Below are 23,153 nucleotides of genomic sequence, written 5' to 3'. Positions count from 1 at the left end.
TAAAAGTTAACAATTTATAACGAATGGTATAGTTTTTAGGGCATATTTGTATAAAACGTCCATAGAACTATAAAATATGCAGGGATTTATTACAGAGTCATTAAAACAAAATAAATACTCTATCAAAGTAGCTCTTAACAAATCTAATAGGTAGCTACATGTAACATTTCAATAAAACACAAGTTAAAAGCGATATGAGAGCATATTAAAATTCCCGATCAGAGTGTTCTAAAAGACACCATTAAAATCTAGTTCAATGTACGCATTCTTCACATCTATAAAAGTAGCAGAAAGGTGTTAATGTGGGGTTCACGTGGGTACTAATTTGGGACTCGTTTAAATGCACAGTAAAATGTTTCATTGGCCCAGTTCCTGGAACAGTTATTACATGATCCGATATACCTATTATTCACTTTTATAACAGGGTTACAGGGAATTTGATAAACAAAACGTCTTTTTGTTCTGCTATTCGGATTAATGGTATAATCTTGGATGATTTTTTTTTTTTTTTGATACAGATAATGTTGGAATTTTTACAACGAAAAAGTACGATTTGGTAATTAAAGCTATGACGATGATTTTTTTTTACATAAATGTGTAATTGAATCGTCAATAAAAGTATCATAAAATGGATAATTGGAATACATTTTTTAGGAAATACTGAAAAAACAAAAGATTTTTATATACTTGACAGAATGAAACTACTAAACTATGCTCTAAGACTAAACTTGATTCGTCTGTTTTGTTTTTTTAAGTGGAAAGCCACCAAATGCTACAATTTAACAAGATTTTCATGTCATGCTACTAAATTTGTTATTAACTTCCCTACGTCATCAATTCTTGAAAAAAATTACTTCTCATTTGTACCACCAATTGCAAAGTGTTTAATTAATAGTGATTTATCTGATTGTCCAAGACATACTGCAGTGACAGCGACCTGAGCGAAGGCTACTCGACGTCTTATATAATTCGAGTAGACAAACTTGGACACTGCGAAATTCCCATGCAATTATAAATTGTTTACGTTTTTTAATTACTGGTGATGGGCGATCGCTTTTAGATAATAGATAATCATTTATGATCATCATCAATGATCTTTTAACTGTTTATTTTTTGACTCTTATGTGGCGTGGAATGTTAAATGGTGCATTTTTTATAAGTTGGAATGGAAGACGGGAAAAGTCACGTCGGATCGTAGTCAGAATTAAATATTTTTCTCCGTTTCCAAATTATTACGATTTATAGTAGAAAAAAGTAATTAAGTAGTTGTATCTAAAAGCAATCTCGGGCGATTATTTACAACAATGCAATGTTACCATATTATTATGTAATTTTATAATAAGCGCACATGCCGGTGGGTGGTATGAAGTGTGTTTTATGACGGATCATAATGAGTAATACATAAAATATAATTTAAAAATTATATTTTTAGCGTGGTATCTCATGTTGTGATATCCATTCCTGTATTTGTAATATCATGCTGGTGCAGCAGACGATACCTTGAAAGATAGCGTGAATGGTGATTCACGCTATCTTTCAAGGTATCGTCTGACAACGTATCAACTCTAAAAATCTCATAGTTATTTTTGGAGAAATAAACAATATAATAAATACTTTAATTCCAGTGAAATTTGTATCATCCATTATTTAAACAATCGTTAGAAAATTAGACATTTCTCCCAAACAATATAATATATTATATTTAGGTACCTATTTCTTCAGAGAGCTCCCATTCAATTAAAAATAATTGATATACATAAATTTTACGGGATTATCGTCAGTGGTGCACAAAAATAATGTAATTACAAAGATGCAAATAAAATGGGTAAGTAAACGTTATAAAATCTGCACGACACAGGCGGAAGGGTCGTGAACTAGCCTTCTTATTGTCTATGGAACCCTCGGCGGGAGAAAACATGGCGGAAGTGTCATTTTTACCGCCAATTTTGAAACTAAATTATGTGTCACTGATGTCTAGTTCCTTCACTTTATTTCATTTTCATTTTTCTCTTTTGTATTCATTACAAAACTAGTAGATATTATATTTATATTTTATACCTTATAATTTTCTTTGATCTTTCCTATTTCAAAGTAACAAATTACAAAACTACAACTATCATGTAAGTAAAACATACAAAGTAAAAAATGTAGCTCAGTATTTTTCGAATTAGTTTATAATATGTACTAGCTTACCGCCCGCGGCTTCGCCCGCTTTGTCTCAAACCTAATAAATTATACACTAAAACCTTCATATTGAATCACTCAATAGTCTATGTATTAAAAAAAACCGCATCAAAATCCGTTACGTAGTTTTAAAGATTTAAGTAAGCATACAAAGGGACATAGGGACAGAAAAAGCGACTTTGTACTATGTAGTGATGATTGACATCAAACATGTTTTTAGAAAATTAAGTTTATGATGTTAAAACTTGTTTGGGCAAAAAATATAAAAGTAATTTGTTTAATATTCAAATAGCTAAATTTATAATCTGTTAGGTAATTGATGCCTATACCTACCCTTTAACAGTGACATTCCTTCTGTTTCATAACGGATTTAAATCCAGCAGAATCTAGATTCTAGATGTCCGTTAAAATCTAAACATAATGGACTAAATTGATAATTACTACTTGATGACATGTTAAACCATATGATTTTCATGTATTAAGTGTACCTACAATCACTAATACCTACATTCAACTTATAACATACATAAGTGCATTAAACACACACATAATATATTTAGTGAAGCATATTGCACAATATTTAGTATTATTATTAGAATGTTGCACAACAAAACATAATCCATACTAATATTATAAATGCGATAGTAACTCTGTCTGTCTGTCTGTTACTCAATCACACCTAAACTACTGAACCAATTTGCATGAAATTTGATATGGAGATATTTTGATACTCGAGAAAGGACATAGCCTACCTTTTATTGCGAAATATGTACCACGGGCGAAGCCGGGGCGGACCACTAGTAATCTATATTTGTGATCAAAAGTCAAAACACAAAAAAAACAAATACCTTATTAATTATAAGCAAAAAAGGCTGACTTTAAAAAATAAATAGTAATTTTGATCTATCAAAATCTGGTAATGACCATGACATTAAGGACTGCGCGGAAGGATAAGGAAAAGGAAGGGAAAAGTATAGAAACCTGTGAAAGAAAAGTGAGGAATCCTTTATTCTAATGTGATGTATATAATATATCTAAAATAAATAGATTACCATACTAACATAATGATAAAAATTAAAAACAGACTACATATTATCAACTAATACAACATATGAAATATTTTGAGAGATGAAAAATGAAGGCTTATTATTAATTATTTGATTAATCGTTGAATATTTTTGCAGTATAGTTTTCTTTAATTCATTCTTAACTGTATATAATTCTGAGCACAACAACGATTGAACTTCACCCTAATGTACGTATATATATCTGTCAACTGTGCTAATGCTCGCTTATCATGATTTGATAAAATGTCAATCTTCGTCTTCGCTTTGGTACCGCTGTAGCCGTTAACTCATTTTTTTTTTCTAGCGATTGAGGATTTCCGTCTACAATACTTTAGCTAACTCTCCGCTATAAATAAATTATTGTCATTATAATTATTGATGCTTACTTTATACACTTTTGTCAATCATTTAGCGGACTGGCTAAAGTATCAATCATTTGAATATTGAGATGAATTCATGATCATGTTTATTATAGTTTTATCCATTGCTGCACTATAGTTGGATGCTGCAATGGATGCAATTAGGGCTATAAACTTTGCTGATCAGTGTTTTTGTTAACACTGTTATCTCACTCCGTTATTGTTTGTCTCTTGTTATTTATGAACTTTTGATATATTTTTCTACATTATTTCAGTCATACGAGTTACATATAATGTATCCATACATTCCTGTTTCCATATTTATTTTACCGTTGAATGAGGCATGTGAAGTACTGTAAAAATTTATTAATATTCTTTATTTCATCTTACAAATAGAAATATAGGTCAATTTTAATGAAATTTAACAAATAAATAATCGATACGTAGGTATTTAAAAATTGAAAAGTATTTAAATGTTTATATAGTAGTTAATCGTTGAAAGAACAAAATCATTTAGATTTCAAGCAAGATGTAGTGAATGACGTCTAAATAGACAATTTAGTATATATTTTTAATATAGCAATAAATACTGTTGACTAAAGATTATTGTATTTTACTCTAAATATAAATTTATCACGTTTGGATTGTTGCATTGTTGACCTTTTATATAATGAGAATAGATAGAATATTGCATCTTCTAAACAAATGTTATTTATAAAATATGGACATTTAGAAAAGTTAACTAGATAAAATTATTTATTTCTATCTTTTATCATATTTTTATAACAATTTTACTATTTTAAACCAATTAAGAAGAAATTATGAGAGGTTATATTTACTTCACTTTGTTTGAAGTTATTTTCAACCGAATCTTGATATTAATAATACATTTTTATACAACTATCGTTTAATATCGTTTATATATTTTACAAATTTATACTCACGAAATAGTATACTCCTGTTAACATCCCAGTAAACTCATACAAAAACAAGTTTTGAGGTTAGAAAATACTTACTTGCATTGAGTCGGCACTGATTATTTCTGTTCCATATCTTTGAGCTAATTCCAAACTAAGTTTAGTTTTCCCTGTTCCTGTAGCACCTAATATAATCACCATGGGTAATTTCGAAGATATTACTGTTCGAAGAGCCATCGCGCACAAACACAAACTTCACACACGTGACACGTAACTGACTTCACTTTTGTTTTGATGTTGGAGCTTGAAGGATTGAGTGATGCGTTTCGTTTCAAGTAAATTCGTTGAGTATGTCATCGAACATTTATAGAAATATATTTTGTTTGTTTTCAAATAGTCGTGTTTTTCATAGTAAATATCGTCACGATTTAGTTTATTTTGATAAATTTTCTTAGTTGCATAATTGTTTACTTGCGTTTACTTATCGGGTCATAGTTTTCCACAATATTGTCCCTTGCTTATCGCGCGAGGAAGTAAGTTTTATCAAGGAGTTCTATATAATATTGTAATTTGCTTATTGTGTATATTGCATTGCATTCTTAATTATTATACCTAACGTGGTTCATTTGTTTATAGCTAACATTATAAATTACAATACCATTTATTAGGTAACTAGATTATTTCGATTACTAACAATAAAATATGTAGGTACGTAGGTAGCTAGGTACCTACTTGCGTTCTAATGTTGTAGATAGATTTTATAGATTTTCATAGAAATGTACAAAAATGAACCCATAATAAACAATAAACAAATTATAAAAACTTACGCAAATCTTTTCTCTCCATGAACTAATGTGTTGATTTGATAACAGAGACGAAGGCGTGTCACTATTGAACTAAGTAGGAATGAATTTCTTCAATTTCAATTTGATAATTGATATGGAATAGAGATAATAATCTCTATTATACATATTTATATATTTAACTAGCCGCTCCGCGCGGTTTCACCCCCGTGGCTCCTCTCCTGTTGGTCGTAGCGTGATGGTATATAGCCTATAGCCTTCCTCGATAAATGAGCTATCTAACACCGAAAGAATTTTTCAAATCGGACCAGTAGTTCCCGAGGTTAGCGCGTTCAAACAAACAAACAAACAATCAAACAAACAAACAAACTCTTCAGCTTTATAATATTAGTATAGATTTATTATTCAAATTCTTTTCAAATTATTCATATACGCAGCATTTTAGCTATCATTAGATATTTTTTTAATTATAGATTAATTTAAGTTTCTTTTCAAACACAAACTCACACCTCTTTCAATGATATAATATGCTGTTTATACTAAACTTGTATATTTAAATACTTAGATCATGTAAATAAATATATACTATTCAAATTAGAAAAGCCTTTGTTGTGTCTGACGTGTGACATACTAGTCTAGATGACTAGAGTGAATGAAAAAGTGTTTTGTGAATTTTAAATTCATTTATGATAGGCAATTGTTTTAGTAATTACATGACAAGAATATAGTTCTAGAATAGAATTACTTTAAACAAAAATCGGTTGAGCTATGACGTAACCTTTTATAAAAATTAGAAAAAAGAAATGAATCATGTAAAATGTAATTATATTTTTATTTAAATTGTTTTTTTTTTATCTAGTCGTAAATAATATGTATGTGCATGTGTTTTCTTAGGGTAAAGGAAAGGAAGTACAAATAAAAATGCAGCCATATTTTTTTTTGCAGCCGAAAAAAGCAGAGTTTAGGAAACACTTCCCATCGTACCACACAGGTACATAAAATCACAGAATCTACACGCTAATTTAGCCTTACCCCAAACTACACCAAAAACATAAAAATCACAATCAATAGCCAACTGCTTCCGAGCTCTGCTTTCGTCCGACCTTCATTTATTATCATATTTAATGATTATCTTAATGTTTTTGATACAAATAATTAAGGAACAAAAACCAAAAAAAAAAACTTTTCTCCTCATAATAATAGTATCCAAAAAACTCAGGACGTGGTAAGTACACATTATCATGGATAATTAAAACGTCGCTTCAAAGATTGCAAAGTGCAACATTAATATTAGGCGGAATCTATTTTGCGCCTTGCATTCTCTGTAGCGACGTGCGTACAACCGTCGCCTGCGCATCTAACGCACCATTGGCCAGAGGCCTCCATCTTTAAACACACCAATCGACTCTCAAATAAAATAATTATACACCCCTTCGACTGGTCCCTTCGAGCAAACGACGGTTAGATCTTACATACGGATACTTTACAAGAAAAAATGTAATAAAAATTAAACTATAACATGACTTAATCATCCCAATCTTAATTATAAAATATACAAACGAAGTTGCTATGTAAGATTTATTTCTCTATTTCGTTTGGCAGTGTTGGAAATGTGCCTTGACAATAACGTGCATTGATTCGTTCGTTTAAAATTATCTTGATCTGTTACTAGCGATTATAAAGCTGGCTTCCCTTATCATTAACCGTTAACTACTGACTTTTTCTTACGTAAAAACTATTTTTCAAAACGTTATCACCACAAAGAAACCAATGTTATTTTCAAATAACTAAATCATCTATCTTTATTATTTATGTCAAGATTAACAAAAAAAATTAAATGCAGGTACAACATTCGAGAATTCGTAACTCTCCAGTTATGAAAAAAAAAATTAAAACAATTACTAGAAAAAAAAAATACTTGTTAATATAAAAAAAGATGAAATACACCTACGTCCTATAACCCTATTATGTACACTTTACATCTACTGGAAGATAAACTGCGAATCTTTAACACGATACCTATTAAACCTCTTCGTGTGCTACTTATAAGAACAACGCTATCACTAAGATAATATTTCTCACAAAAAATATTTCTTGCAACTAATTCGAGTATAAACCTAATATTATTATTTTTATATAATATATGTACATAGCAAGGCACATTCCGCACACAATTAAAGCCTTCAAATTTACATATCTGTTGACCATGTGCTTGATAAAACATCAACCTGTTCAAAGCCTGACCAGAAACAATAACAAATCTTCGCTCCTTTACACTATGCCAAGCCAGCGACCCTTTCCGGCCAGGCTTTATCGACTTTATCTTAACTATCGCGATACACTAACTTACTGCAATAAAAATATTATATAATAAAAAAAGAAAATGCAAAATTTTCTATTAGTAGGTACTATGAGGAACTATTTCGTGGTTATTTTATGTTAGAACCCTATTCGGGTCACCTGCAAACGTAGGTTTTGATGTTGTTATCAAAATACACAGTCTATTTAAACGGACATTTGTCACTGAGATTATAATTCACTGGTTTAATCACTGGAATATTAGCGTAAAAATAAATGAATATCAATATATTATCATGTTACATAATATAAACTTTAGTTTTGTAAAATAAAGTTCGAATACACTTACACGATGTTACAATGGATAATAATGAGAATGCAATGATAATACATTTTAACACGCATATTAAATTCCACCTCGGACCCTTTATTTTGTCTCATTGACATAAATTATTAATCTGTGCCACGACAGTAAAATCAAATTGTCTATGGCATTATAAAACTCGAAATTTTATTGACATACGCGTGCTCGAGTCGATCATTATTATAAAATATTAACTTAATTATGTATAAAATGCATATAAGGGCGGTGCAATTTATAAAATCTATAATTATTGCTTACTATGGTCCAAAATTTATATGGTGTTAAGTGAATCAGAGTTAATTGCGCGACTAACATTTAAAAAACATGTAAAATTGTTAAAATTTACAGATAACAAAAACACTACAAAACCATAAGCGAACTAATCTAAGTAGTTTAGACTTATAATAATATCAAGTTAAAACAATATTGACATCACTACCCGTCTCGCCCAACAAGCGAGGTATGGGATTAAAGAGAAAATTCCTACGAACCGGGCCGAAAACATATATAATGGCCAGCGCCTCCACAACAGCTATCCGTAAAGCCAACAAACTCCAGCCAGCCTAACTCCAGACTATGTCACTACCGATCTTATGTACAGCGTTGTTAATTATACAGACTGCCACACGCCCCACCGCTGCCTGAACCAGCTATTCCCAATAGAAAAACTTACGTCATTGTATGTCGGTTAAGTAGTCAACATCAAATAATCTGTATCCGTTCTGTCAACTATTATATTATTAATGATTCAAAAAAACATTTCAGAGGTAAAACCAGTCTACTAGTTTACGAAGCAGTCTGTTACTATTTAAGAATATTTCACTGAAGACTTAGGATTTATCAACAACAGCTTTATGGCTCACTTTGGCACCGCAATACATCGTTTGAGCAAATCAAACCCACAGTTATTGCTGCTCAGCTAACTTTACTTTACACGCGATCCACAGAAGCAGAGTAAGCCGTAAAAGCTGATTAAATACAATATTTAACAAACGATTCAAACTCCCGCTCGACCTATATCGATACACACTCGAAGAATGATCGTCGTCGTTATGTTACAAATATATTGTACAAAATTGAACGGGATGGGATCGTTCGCCAAAGAAGGTAAGTCAGTCCATACGCGTCACACGGAAGACCGCGGCTCTCAAGAAACTATTACCTACGCGGGTCGAGCGCGCGCTCAGTACGGGCGGTAGCGCGCCGACAGCATCGTGCGCAGTTTCTTCAGCTTGGTGATCAATTTGTTCTGCTGCTTTTTAAGATATTCGCGCTCCAGTTCTTCTTCCCGAAGTTTGCGACACAGAGCGGCCGCCTCGCGCAAGATCACCACTTTCGGCGCGCGATCCTTGTCTCTCGTCGCCGGTATTTGCTTTTTAAGTTCGTCAAAGAGATTTTTGAGGCCGATCCGCCGTAGGCGTTCCATATCGTTGTGTATGGAGCGGCGTTCGATCTCGGGAGACTCGGCTTCCGAGTCAGTGTCAGTGTTTGATCGTCCGCGTCTGCCGGGGCCTCTCCGCCGCCGGGGCACCGAAGCAGCGGTGACGCCTGTAGGTGGTATTAAACGTTTTCTAGCTACCGGTCTGGGAGTCATGTTCACTTCCACCGAAGACTGTATGTGGTGTCTTTCGGGAGCCGAAGATACGCGCGGATAGCAATCCACGCGTACATGGGACGTTGAAGCCAAAGGCTGGTGTGACGTTCCGAGCGATACCACATCGATTTCTTCCTCTGTAACAATAGAAAAAGTTTCGTTAAAATCGAGTTCCATTCAAGGCGATCGACTAAATGATAATGTGTAAAAAAGTTGTGTCATTAATTAAAGAATGGCATTTTTGTTGTGCATCGCACACAATTGCAGCGACAAATAAAACCCGTATGCGGCTCCATTCCCTGCATACTTTCATTCATAGATCGTTCGTTGCGTTCGCATCACCATAAAAGGCGGGCGATTGTCGTAGTCATTATAGATAGTTATGAGTGAGTCTAGATGTGGTCGGGATGCGATTGCAGTAGTCAGGTGGGAGGGTGTATAGGTGTGAGAAGGGGGGAGGCCGTCGACCCCGCCGTACTACCGCAGCGTCTGTCGACATCGATCCAGACGCCTGACGTCATGGATATTCGCGCCAAAACGAGAGCGCGTGCGCGGTTTCTACCGCAGCGTCCGCACTCAATGGACGCTGGGTTATCAACCGGTGGACACGCTTTCCGGCGTCTCTCTGCCTCTACGGAACTACCTTTCAGCTTTCTGATTTCATTTTCCCGCTCATACGTTCCCGAATATTAATTTATGCAATATACAATTATATTACCTTGTACTTATATTAACGAACGTTTACACTATTTTAAACCTATTGACGCAATTATATACCTATATACACTGAATAAAACATTTGTTGGACACGTACGGAGTTGGTGGCCTCAAAAGTGACAGCCTCAACACGGGCGTCTCCAATATATATAATATACCTGTTTTTTCTAGAAACAAAGCCATAGGACTAAGTCTCCCAAATGAACAGGATTGAGTAAAGCACGATAAGAGCGAGTGAACTAGGTGCACGCCTAGAATGTCTTAAGTATGTAATTTGAGTGGAGCGGAAACTCGGCCTAAATTCCGATCGTTTCTGCAACCATTGCAATTTAACGGAAAGATTGTTGAGGATAGCAATACCGACAATGCTATTTCTATGAATGAACGTAGGTAATCTCGTATTCGACTGCGGATGTAGTAAAGTATCTGCCCGCTCGGCCGTGTCATATTTACTATGTACTACGTGCCGCATATTTCGCGGAAATCACTGCATGCGCCGACGCTATCCAGTTACAGCAACAAATAATTATGTTAACATTGAGATAATATTAATATGGAGTCGATACCGCCTACATCACTTATGTTCCACTCAACATACGTCATGTGGCGTAACTGCACTCAGTCGCTTGCTCGCTCTTTGGCGCGAACGTCACGCTCATTTTTTATTTGTTTTAAAGTGAAACGCATCAAATATGCCTACGTGTGTGTTACGATATTGCACAAATAATACAAAGAATACGGAAAAGTGCAAAGGAATAACTTTTCATCAGTAAGTAACTAGATAATAATTTTTAAAACTTAGTTAGAGCAAAATTTTTGGCGGGCGACATTTTGTCATAGATTAAAAATTTAAGATATGACATTGGGCATGAAATAAGTGTTGTTAGTAATATTTGCTGGCGTATATTTTTATAGTATAAAATAATAATTTTACATATTTAGAAAAGCATAGACTGGTTGTTAATTGAAAAAAGGTGAAATCATGAAATATGAAAATCAATTACTCAATCACCAATTTTTTTTTGTTAATTGATTTTAATCAAGTTTTTAATTGATATTGTATAAGCTACTGACTTGAACGTATAATTGAATTATTATTTATTTATCTGCACTAATATTATAAATAGGAAAACTTTGTTTGTTTGTTTGCTTGTAATTGGCTCATAAACTACTGGACCGATTTTGATGAAAGGAGAATGCCCATTTTTGGTACTGGTTTTTCTCATGCATCAAGACAACAATACTATTAAAAAAAATCTCGGCAATTTAGAGGCCTTCTTACCATCGGAAAATATATTTTGAACAGGGAATGTTTTGTAAAATCTAATAAGACATGTAATTGTTTAGATCCGTTATTATAACATTTAGTGTCCATTACCGGTTACCACGGTAACCAAGCGGTAACTTATTACATTTACTATGGTAAATAGCTAAATGTATTAATATCGATTATTGTTTTCATTGAATTACAAAAAAAATCAATTAACATAAAATCACTCTATAGGGTATTGTTTATACACTATAGGTTGTTTTAACAAAGATAGTGAAGTAAAATAATATAAATATGTATATATATAAAAAAAAAATATTATTATGACATAGCTTGGTAGGTAACCAGTTATTTCTTATTTGTTTCTTTCTTCGAATATGTAGTGAAAAAATGATTCAAACAACAACAACAACAACATGTAAACCGAATAAAAACTCAATTGGCATTTTTTAAGTATATATTTAGGTTTTCTTGAAATCCGTCCCGGAAGATTTCTGGTGCCTACCTACACTAGCCGATGAACAGATAGACTTTGTCTGAAAGCATAAGCTCTACGCATAGATTAAATATGTAAATCGAAAAATAACCTTTGGACGATAAAATGTTACCTAAATCACACATAAACCTAACTAAATAGGGGTTATTTAAGTTTTGAGGTTATTTCCCATTTTTCTCAATATCTTGAAAACCCCTGTTTTTATCACACAAAAATCAATTGGTAAAAATCTTTGGAATATCGAAGAACCCTCCAAAACCACTCTGGCATTGACGCAACACTGTACTGTGGTCCATACTTTCATGGGCATTCTCCTTTGGCACAGACAATCTTAAGACCCTGAGAAAGAACATAGGCTACTTTTTATTGCGAAATATTGTGCCACGGGCGAAGCCGGGGCGGACCGCTAGTTCAGAGATAAGTAATTAATATTTTTTCTATTCAAGGTTTCCATGTCTGGGCCGTGAAGAAAGGGAAAAATTATTTTTTTTTTTCTAAAAAAGGCTCAATTTGTAAGGAATAAAACTTCCCATAGCCCTGACTGAACCTAAAACACGAAAAAATTAAATTATTCCATATGACGTCACTATTTACATCATCCTATATTATATGCCAGATATTGTTAGCCCCGCGTAGTAAAGTCAGTTTATACCTAAAATAAATATTAAGTAAGTACAAAGAAAATTTCAAGTCAACGTGCATGTAAGGAGTGGCACCCAATAAAATAGACAGAATGAAACAAAGTGTCGCCTCTATAGCGGTGAGTCAGTGACATCGCATAATCTATGACTGTCTAGCCGTCATTCGCGCGCGCCGCGCCGCCGCGCTTGGCGCACAGATTTTGTTCGTGGTGTCTGCTCCATATTAATATTATCTCAATGTATGTTAATAATATTATGCGGTTCAAAGGCTTGACGCAACCACCTCCTAATATAAATAAATTTACTTTCGTTTTCATCCCGTTAACCAAAAATAGAAGCGTAACGTGGGCAGCTGTTCCATTACGGAACGGCGCAATTTCAGGGACGTCAGTGTAATTTGCAAAATTCGAAATAAAATCGCATAATCAGACTAAGCGACTATAAATTTACACACCAACGCAATCTTTTTATTCGATTTCCGCATAGCTGCGTAGCCGCTTATCGCAGCAGCTCGTCGGTCTAATTTTATCCTTCAGGCGCCGATCGTCAAACAGAGTGCGTGACGTCTAAATGTAGGCGTGAAGGATCCATTGTATGAGGCTCGGTTTTCACGTGACGATTTTCTCTTTTCCCCTGGCGCCATAGCGATTAACGGTCGCCTAGAGTATTTGTTACGAGCCCGGTATGTAAACGATACGCCTGGTATTGTCGCGGCCCGCCGGCGATCTCCGGTCTACTGCATATCTATTATATCGACATCACTCGAGACGATTCTCGGATACCGCGACGTTGCAATTCCATTAAACTAGATCATAATCCACTTTTTAACGATCGGTTGGCGATACTAATTTATTATATACTGTGGAAGAGCTGATCGCAAGTTTATGAGATGCAATTGCCGTTTTGAAAACAGCTGTGGCAGTGTCGTGCAATCTCCCACTCGATAGATTAGTCACAATTTCTAGGTACCATCTGTCTCACCGTGAGAACACAATGACTCATAGCACAGTTAATCTTATAGTCTAGACTCTAGACGTATTGAATTCGCGGTTCGAAACTACATACGTGTAATCGAAACAGGTTTATCTAATACTCCCGCCGTGAATACAACTTCCTTGATTGTCTAATGGGTTCCCATGAGGTTTTACTGGTATAATATCCCATTTAATTCGATGCTTGAAATAGTTTGAAAATTATTTGCATATCACAAAATTATAACCGTCGTACAATTTAAATAAATTAGTGAGTTATGAACAAACTCTTTCCTGATCTAAGTGAAAGGGGATTTCAATGAGATTGTTCAGCCGCCGTAATTGTCTACGACTTGGCCTGTCTGTTTCCAATTAACGTTTAAATGAACACTTGTGAGATTCCGAGCGCCGGAGTAATTGTATTATGCATTTAACAGAAAATCCTGATTCTATTCCCGATTTACATTTACATAAATGCAATTAATTGTTTGCACTATTGAAATATATGTTTATAAATATGTGATTGAATTCATTTGAAACAGGCGTATGACCTAGCGCCAAAAATGACTAATCTCGGTTCTTATCATATCAAGGCACATGTCCACTTATCGTGATTTCGAGAGTGGAATGCAGTAGTAACAATGATGTCGTCAAGTGTGACCTGCTACGGCTGGGGCCACACGCTCCGCTGACTTCGATCCGAGGCCAAGTTCACTGGCATTTGAGCGCGATAATTAAAAATTATCGTGACGCGCTCGCGGCTCACGCCATCCTATACAACCTGTTTGATACGCCCGCCGTATTTCATAAAAAAAGTAATTCTAATGCTGCTGCAGCATCGCTCTGCTTAATGGACTTCCACTGCGAAAGACTTTGGAAGTGACTGAGCAGTTTTATTATCGAACCCGAAATACGTTCCAAAGGTACGCTCATTATATTGATTATCGGCTACGGACGAATTAAGCCGATATCACGTTTAATATAGGATAGATTTAGATAACGCAAGACGTAATTTGCAAAAGAAATTCTTTCAATGCTCCGCTATAAACGCATCGATAAAACGCCCAAATTATTGTATCAACCTGTATACTTAATGTCTAATGAAATGCTAATTAGTTTCGATACGAAGCGCACCAGTTTTACAAGACGTCGCTTATAATTTTTAATAGTACACTTTCTCATTGCTCAACCGTCGACCGGAAACTTAGGATAATTAAATGTTAAAAACACAGCTTTGCCCAAAATTACTTCATACTTATTACCCACAAATGTTTAGGGCGTTTCCCATCACATGTCACTTGTCAGTCACAACTTTTAAGTACCTCAAAGTATTTAGTCTCGCTATGAACAAGCGTGCGACTTAAAACAACTAGGCGGTATTTTTGGAATATTACGCAAGCGAGAAAAGTCGGTCATCTGGGCTGCGGTTAGCACTCCAAACTCGCTGCCTTCTAAAACAGGCCGTGGTAATTTATGGCAGGCGTTATGGCGGATCGATTGGGCGTTCGACTCGGCCTTGACGAAGTTTGTACGGAAGTTCATGGGCGAACGTGCGCGTGGAAAAAATTATCTTTTTGCGTATTGTCTCTATTATACGGCTATTAATGGAAATTAATAATTTTACGCGCATTTTATTTGCCTTAATTAATACAGAAAGACGATCTTAAATTGAATGGCTTTTATAATGAGGATGTGAATCGTCGGCAACTGTGCCATTAATTAAAATACAAAGCACAATAATGACCTATCTAAATGTCAACGAGGTCAAGAGTAGACCATCGAGACCCCAACCGTTCCAACGAGGAGTTTCCGGAGTCTTTTTTTGGAAACCGGTTGTGTTGCGTCACTAATTTTCTGTAACCAACCGATCACCACACCCATCGCGATATATAAAACTGGTAATATCAATATATTCAACGTGGCCTTATCACCGTGTGAACATACGAGGCACAAGACATAAATATTTTATGAAAACACGCAATAAGCGATTTCATATGTTGTCGTGGTAGCGTAGAGTTTAGATTTCTTAAATATTGGGCAATTGGGCAACTTGGCTAGGAATGAACGGTCACGTGATGTCCTCCGATTTTATGTTAAATATGTATGGTTTTAGGAAAAATACCGAATAGCATTAATGAAGGTAATTAATCAATTAAAGATTAGCATTCAATTACGCGTTTGAATTACGACATTTTCATAGTGTGAATAACGAATGTGCTTTGTAATATGTGTAGGTACTAATAACTGTATCATGTATTTATTTATACCCACAAAAGAAAATGTAAAGTCAAATATTGGTATAATTCGTAATATTAAAAAAAAAACTTATTTCGGTGAGATCAAGGTGACTGAAATTATCTCGTTGCCGTGGTGTTATCGCGCCTACTTGCTTAAACTTTTGCGTGATAAGACAATACAAATGTATGTTACTATGACAAGTATTATTTTTATCGGTATTGATAGTTTTGTGAAGGCCAAGCGGGGGCCGCTGAGGCGTATAAATTGATACAACTTCTGTATTTAATACTACTGTGATAAAGATTTTTTTAATCTGCACCATAAACTTGGCCGAATCTTGGCCTAGATCTAGACTATAAATTAGGTAAGCGAGTAGCTGACCTGTAGGCAGGCCAAATGGTTTGTATAATTTGCACATAGCTCTTTTACTTGTAAGTAATATAATCAATAGCAAAGTGCGTTATGTAACAGATAGCGTTATCACCATTGTAAAAGCTAAATCGCCTGACAATTACAATACCCTTAATCCAATAAGAACATAAAGTCACGATATAAACGAGTGATAGATATACCATATCATATCACCTACTGACCCAGAATTTCACGAATCGAAAATATATCTTTCCTTTGCAATTCTTTTAATATTCGCGCGATAATACCAAGGCCAGTGTACATCTACAATCTTAGTAACACATATTATGTAGCGTGGTGAATATATTTATCAGCGAACGCAATAAAAGCGTTTTAATATTTCATTAAATTGATTTTAACGCTGTATTATAAATCATGTTGAAAATGAAAAACGTAAGTGGGATATTCTCTAACACAATTTTCACAAGTAATAGTATAGTAATAAGGGGTATACGTCCACATAACCTTTAAGACCAACTGATTTTATAGGCACTTACGAAACCGTGTATTAATGTAAGGTATGTGTGTCTAATAAGAATAAATAATTAATCTAGACCATGTATGTGAGCGGCGTAGGCTAGGCTAGTAGGCGAGTAATAGCGAACGATATTTAGGTCATACATAGAACCGAATGTTAGCCGCGCATATTGTGAAAGTACCTACGCCTTTACTTACGTAATCATTATACTTTTAACACGCTTTAAAAGATTTTAAATGATCGTCTTAATGGCATACCGGTTTCGACGCGGAAACTGTTTGAATTTACACTGTTGCTATGGCGATTGGCGATGTCTGCCACGTCTCGCGTACTACAAATATTTGTACAACGCGTTCAAGTGCTAGTTCAATTTAAAATTAAAAGTGCCAAAAAAAATTCGCACCTAAAACTAATATTGAGAGTGGAATGTGTGACCTCGGTGATTGATACAGCGTTTCGGACACAAAACCGGATCCATTGCTCTAAATAGCCCTTAAAGGAACTCACAATACGAACCGCCCTACTTGAGTCGCCTACTTAACGGGACCGAGAATTTAAATGTCATAAATATTGTTTGCGAGAGCAATCTGTCAAGATAATATGCAGGTCAAAAGCACCTAGCGCCGTTTACGCTTATCAGTGTAGTTTATTGGGTTAGCTCGTAATAATAGAGCGCGAACCGAGATTAGGCTCGACAACGTTCCGTTTTACGGATTCCAATAAAAACTACCTAGGTACATAAAATTTTCTTACATGTCCGATGCGTTCGAGCCGCACGGTGTTTGATAATAAACGTGATTTATTATTCACAACGTTGCCACACCGATGGCAAATAGAACGCCAGTAAAAACTAAAAATGAACGCGATAAAATAAATTATAATGGCATAGTTGCGTTACAGTAAATTGGCGCGAAAAATGTGACAACTTTGACCGTACTTGGCTCGCAGTGCATGGCGCGATAAAGCCGCGCATGCGCCGTAAAATATTCCTATTGGAACAACAAAGTTTCATCTCACTACCCAATAAATATTTACTCGATTGATTAATGGATATAACATACTTGTAATTGACTTTTGAGATATGTCTATCAGATTGTCGTGCAGACGGAGAATAAGTACCGAGGTGAAACCGGTCCGGCGAGAAGCAAGCCCCACTTCAATGAGATTCCACTTTGTGCCGTTGCATTCTTATAGGAGTAACGGACTAGACTCCAGTCTCGGAGCGAACATGAACCTATGTTTATTTTTAACCTTAGCTTTATAACCTATATAGTCATGTTGAATAACAAGTACTACGAACATAATTAAACCGAGTGCGTTTTAAACGCATGCTCATCGCGACCTTCTTACTAGCTCTTATCGACGATCGTTAAAAAGCCGTGATAACAGACAATGTAAGTATAGTTGTAATATGAAATATTTATACGACATTGATTCGACATTCGTCAATTGCTTCCATGATATTCAGTCCTTCGATAGTTTTAAAACATGACGTCACGAACGCAACTATTCTCCGAGCAACCTATTACCATTCAAATAAGATGCCGTGCCAATCTAATTTGAAAACTAATTAATTGGAGTGAAACTATGTCTTGAGCATAATCTGCGCTAGTTTTCAGTTTAGCATCGAAACTTTCATCGAAGAATGAAGCGGAGCGAACAATGCTTAATTGAACATCAATTTGATTTCTAATTCCTAATCAAATACGAAATATAAAACGGGTGAACTTCGGGGAACGTTCATCATTTTAATGGGCGTCCAGACGGTTCGGCTGTTAACCCTGAACTTTGGGAGGATGCGTCAATGTCGGGACCCGGTCGACGCACGAGCGACCTTACGGACCCTGTAAGAGGACATCCAGGATGATCCCGATTTTTTTAACAAAAAAAAATATATATTTGCTACTTTGCTACGTCTATTAAAACTGAGAAAATAATGTTAATTATAATAAGTAAATTTTTGCACTTTCGTTCAAACTACTAAGATCGAAGTGTATCTCTATAAGAACTTAGAAGTATACAATTGGAAAAAAACTGACTACTATAACATGGCTACCTAATAGAATTACGAGCTGATAACACCGTGTTGTCAGTGGCTATCAAAGTGACAGATCTCCAGGAGCCTATAGAGTAATTAGGTGTGACATCCCGAAGATGGCATTAAGGAAGGTTGGGACGTTCAAGGTCGAAGGCGAAGGTTCCGGAAGCGGGTGCGTCTAGACAAGGGGGGCGCCGGTCGATACGCAGTTTCCCGCGCTCCGACATCACGCCTGCGTCCTACGACTGGGACCCATCTTGTACATTTCTTGAAACTCTAATTAAAACGCGTCCAAGACGCACTCCATTTACTATACAACCGTCAAACGACTTCCTAACTACAATACCACTTCTAATTAATTCCTAATCTTAATCCCGATCGACTATTTCTCACAGTTATTGCAAGTAATAATGATAGTATCAATTTTAAATTAATCAAATTAATAATCATGAAAATGAAGTAACTTATTAAGCTAAGACCTTTACGCACGCGATTATTTTTTTCCGACGATCAATGAATGGAAAATCAATTTGACTTTCAAAATGACGATTTCAAATTCTAATCGTTTAAGTGGCAATTAATGGTATTTAATGAAGGTGACATTCGTGATACCTCCCAGCTATAATAACATAACATTTAAAATACATTTAGTGTAAAAAGGAGAAGGTACTGACCTGATTCGCCAGAGTCTGATGGAGTTTGAACGCCTAGGTAGTCGAAATGTTGGCGGGCGAGCGTGTACGAATGGTCGGCTGCCACAGCTGCAGAATCTCGGAGGAGTCTCAGAGCGGTGCCGGCGACGTCCACGGCGTGTCGGAACTGCGGAGGCTCATCGCCGTCCAGCGAGGGCGGCGTGTCAGGCCGGGCCGGCGACATGTCTCTCCGAAGGACACTCTGCCCAGGCGCAGCCGTTGTCAAGTCGGTTGGAACGAACGTATTCGGATGCCCCGAATCTATACATGATCCAGCCCACATGCAATCGTGGTGCACGATATTGTCCTTGTGCTCTTCCGGAGTCTCCGTTATCCTCCAATCCCCTTCGCTTTCTTGTAGTAAGTTAGTGAAATTAGCCGGTGGGACTAAGTCTAATCTCTCGGCTTCGTATTGCACTTGTGTCCAGAATTCTGAAGTTTGTGTCAAGTTCATTGATTCTTCGTCCAGCGACTCCCAAACGTCGAACTGGAGTATATGAGCGTCGATTGGTGGCGACATTTTTAAAGTATACCTAAATGCTAACTAGTTTTAAAGCTAAGACGAACTCGTCGATATCACAGGGCCCTCTTATCACAGGGACGATGCGCGCGATTGTTGCACGCACACCGCCTGCAACAAAAGAAAAAAATCCTTTAGAAAAAAAAACTACACTTCGGTTTAAAAAAATTTTCAAATACGATCGCACAACACTATGTCCATTGATGATGTTAACTATAACTCACTAAGTACCAAGTAAAAAATAAAAAAATGAAATAATATTTAATTCACCTATCGCACTAAGTCACTATTGTTGTTGTTGTTATAGTAAACTTGTTTAATAGAAATGAAATAAATGCAAAGGCTGATGACCCTTGCGTTCATACACTAGTACGCTATAATATAACAAGTGTCCACGACAAAGCCAGAATTGAGACTGAAGTCTGGATGCGAAAACAAACGTTTTTAAGGGGTATACCGTCCTTGAGCACTATCCCAGTTTATCTAACAATAATTAGTTATTGTTCATTTAGCAATACCATTTTTTTATTTTCTACCTGGATCGTATTCCGCGAATCGTTCCCTAGTCAGGTAAAAGCTTTAGAAATGTAAGATTGCTGTTTACCAACGTAAAATGGCGCGAAGTTATTGTTTACCAATAGAGGCAAATGCTTGGCATCATTTTCCCGCTTCGATGTTTTCCTTTACAGACATTATGTAATATTATGTACTTGTTTAATGGTCATTAATAATAAACATACTTGGACGAGACAGACTTAAATTAATAATTATTGTGTGACAATTCCGGAAAAACAAATTTTATACCTATAATTGCGGTTTCCTAATTAGTACGTATTTTATATTATTATAATACATTTTATATAATTTATGTTCTACATTATCTATCATCTAAGCCAATTCTTTTTTCATATTTTTTTTTGAACAACACTAAGCAATTATTCGATTTTTTGACGGATTACGTACCTACCTATGTATCTATGAAATAACTAATTTACGGACTACTTAGCACTTACATTGTTGACCTACACTTGTAAATTTACTACTACGTACAATAATAATTTATTCATTATTTCTATACAACTATAATTTACCAATTTTTAAATAATTAAATAGGTAGGTATTATGAGAAATATAATTAGAAATAACAATAACTACCTACAACAATCGAATATTTTTGATTTTATAATTTTCACAATTCTATGTCTGGATATATATAAATTTCTAAGTTATAGTATTTTTTTCATAGTGTACATATACTGTATATATTTATGTGACTTGAATAATATTATTTGCAAATAATAAAGCAATAAAATGGCATCGGCACTCAGAACAATCAGTGATTATTTGCCTCGGAAAGTGTCACAATTGTAAACTTCAATTGTGAAATATCTTTACTACTACCTACTACAATAGTAAACAATAATACATATATTTCTCATATTTTTCATTATTTAATTCGTGTGAACAATTTGGAAAATATTTAATATATCGATTGAAATATCACAGAAATTTTTCCATGTAGGTACCTATAGATATTGTAAATTTAATGTATCCTATCAGCAATTACGTTAATTCCAAAAATTACGAAAGCATTTTGGGTGCCGGTAATTCGCAGAAATGCCTAACCAAGCCTCGGTTCGCAATCGACAACGCCCCGTCGTCTTATACACTAAATACGTACCTATCTACCCGCACTTAATAAATCTTATTAAATTATAACATTTATTTCACAGGATCACTAAACACATCAAAAGAAAGAAACACTCACCAAAAAGTTTTGTGCAAAACGCAATCCGGCTGCAGCCGGCGAATTACACAATTTTACACAAGATTCTTCAGAATCTTCGACAAAGTTTTTTCCGTACACACTGCGTAACACTCACTGAGAATATGCGATTGGTTATACAGTGTAAATTAAATACGGTACTTCTTCCGAGACCTCCGATTGAGTTTGTCAAACACTGAAACATTATTCGGGTGCCGGTTCTAAGGACAGCCGCGCGTGCTTTTCGTGTGACGCCGTGAACACGACTAGCTAAGCGCGAGGTTGCGAGCGAGTAGCGTAGCGGTCGCCGGCCGACGGCGCTCGGGCCTGACGCGGCGCGCCCGTCCCGCGCCTCCCCCCGCGTGTGGCCCCGCTCGCCGGCTAATTTGATGCCATTCACGAAATACGCTGAAAATACGCCGTAACTTCAGCTTCACACGTTACCAACAGTAGTACAAGTCATTTTTGTGCCCGTTTGAATAGTAACATTGCACAAAAAATGCAGTAGAACGAAAGAATTTATCGAATCATCCGGCGTCTCGCGGTGCGGGGGGATACTTGAGGAAGGAAATCAGCGCAACGGCATTCGACGGACATAGATGTGTGCGAAGTTGGTCGTACAGAGGCGGTTTCTGTGGGTGGAAAATCGAGCTAGGTAGCGTCACTTGGCCGGCGGCTCTCGATGAAGGAGATCGTATGTCGCTTTTCTTTTTTACCGTCGGCTATATCGAACCTAGTCTGTCGACATTCCTAAGGCAGCGGCTTATGGGCAATGCTGCGAACGAGAAATACCTGAACGATTCTGACGAATTGCAAGCCGTTATTGCTTTACGTCTGCGAAAACAATTAGGCCATAACTTTTAAGTACCCACTACCTACCTACTTCCATATAAACGAACGCCGACACAAATGCTCTTACCTGATAAGTAATATGAACCTTTACAATAAATAATAACGGATATACCTAGTACACTATTACTTTAGTAACCTAGGTACCTACTGCAAATACTATTTTTGTTAATAAGTTCAATCAATATTTTATGATTTCATCAAGATAATTTAAATTTTATTATATTTGAATAAATTGAACAGTTTCATTAAGAAAACAATAGTAAATAAAAGAATATTAAAGGCCGCTGCATACGTGACGGGATTTTACCCGGACGGGACGTGACGGGAAGTTTTGGAAACATCGTTGCATACAAAATGTATCCAAATACGCATATGTCACGGGAACATCGACGGGACGGGAACGTGGACGGGAAAAATATCGTCGCCGACGATGTTTAGCACGTCCCGTCCCGCACGTGCCCCGTCCCGTCCGTGATTT

The 23,153-nt window shown here is 35.7% G+C and overlaps 2 protein-coding genes across 3 annotated transcripts in view; both read right to left on the bottom strand.

Annotated features, from left to right (window-relative positions):
• LOC123694660 (tRNA dimethylallyltransferase) overlaps nt 1-4,790 on the bottom strand; it is a 200,436-nt gene extending 195,646 nt beyond the window's left edge. Inside the window, exon 1 of the mRNA XM_045640154.1 lies at nt 4,627-4,790. Coding sequence (XP_045496110.1) covers nt 4,627-4,764 — 138 coding nt within the window. The 5' untranslated portion in view covers nt 4,765-4,790. The remainder of the gene's footprint in view (nt 1-4,626) is intronic.
• A 1,470-nt stretch (nt 4,791-6,260) lies between these two features.
• On the bottom strand, nt 6,261-22,110 carry LOC123694242 (myc proto-oncogene protein). Of its 2 annotated transcripts, none has more exons than XM_045639626.1 (3): nt 21,827-22,110; nt 19,521-20,169; nt 6,261-9,723 (listed from the first exon to the last, which is right to left on the bottom strand). In XM_045639626.1, the coding sequence occupies exons 2-3, from the start codon at nt 20,056-20,058 to the stop codon at nt 9,176-9,178; spliced, it is 1,086 nt and encodes a 361-aa protein (XP_045495582.1). In that variant the 5' UTR covers nt 20,059-20,169; nt 21,827-22,110; the 3' UTR covers nt 6,261-9,175. The 2 variants fall into 2 exon arrangements, with proteins under 2 accessions (XP_045495582.1, XP_045495583.1); XM_045639627.1 differs by lacking the exon at nt 21,827-22,110 and adding an exon at nt 20,329-20,527.
• Nucleotides 22,111-23,153: the final 1,043 nt, after the last annotated feature.

The sequence above is a fragment of the Colias croceus genome, chromosome 9 (genome assembly GCF_905220415.1).
Source record: "Colias croceus chromosome 9, ilColCroc2.1".
NCBI lineage: Eukaryota > Metazoa > Arthropoda > Insecta > Lepidoptera > Pieridae > Colias > Colias croceus.
The sequence above is the reverse complement of the archived record's forward strand: the minus strand, read 5'-3'. Positions and strand labels throughout refer to the sequence as shown.

Excerpts from the sequence above, each read along its gene's own strand:
- LOC123694242 (XM_045639626.1), bottom strand. The coding sequence starts at position 20,058 with ATGTCGCCACCAATCGACGCTCATATACTCCAGTTCGACGTTTGGGAG. Across the intron at positions 9,724-19,520 it reads ATCAGACTCTGGCGAATCAG|AGGAAGAAATCGATGTGGTA; the intron begins GTCAGTACCTTC and ends CTATTGTTACAG.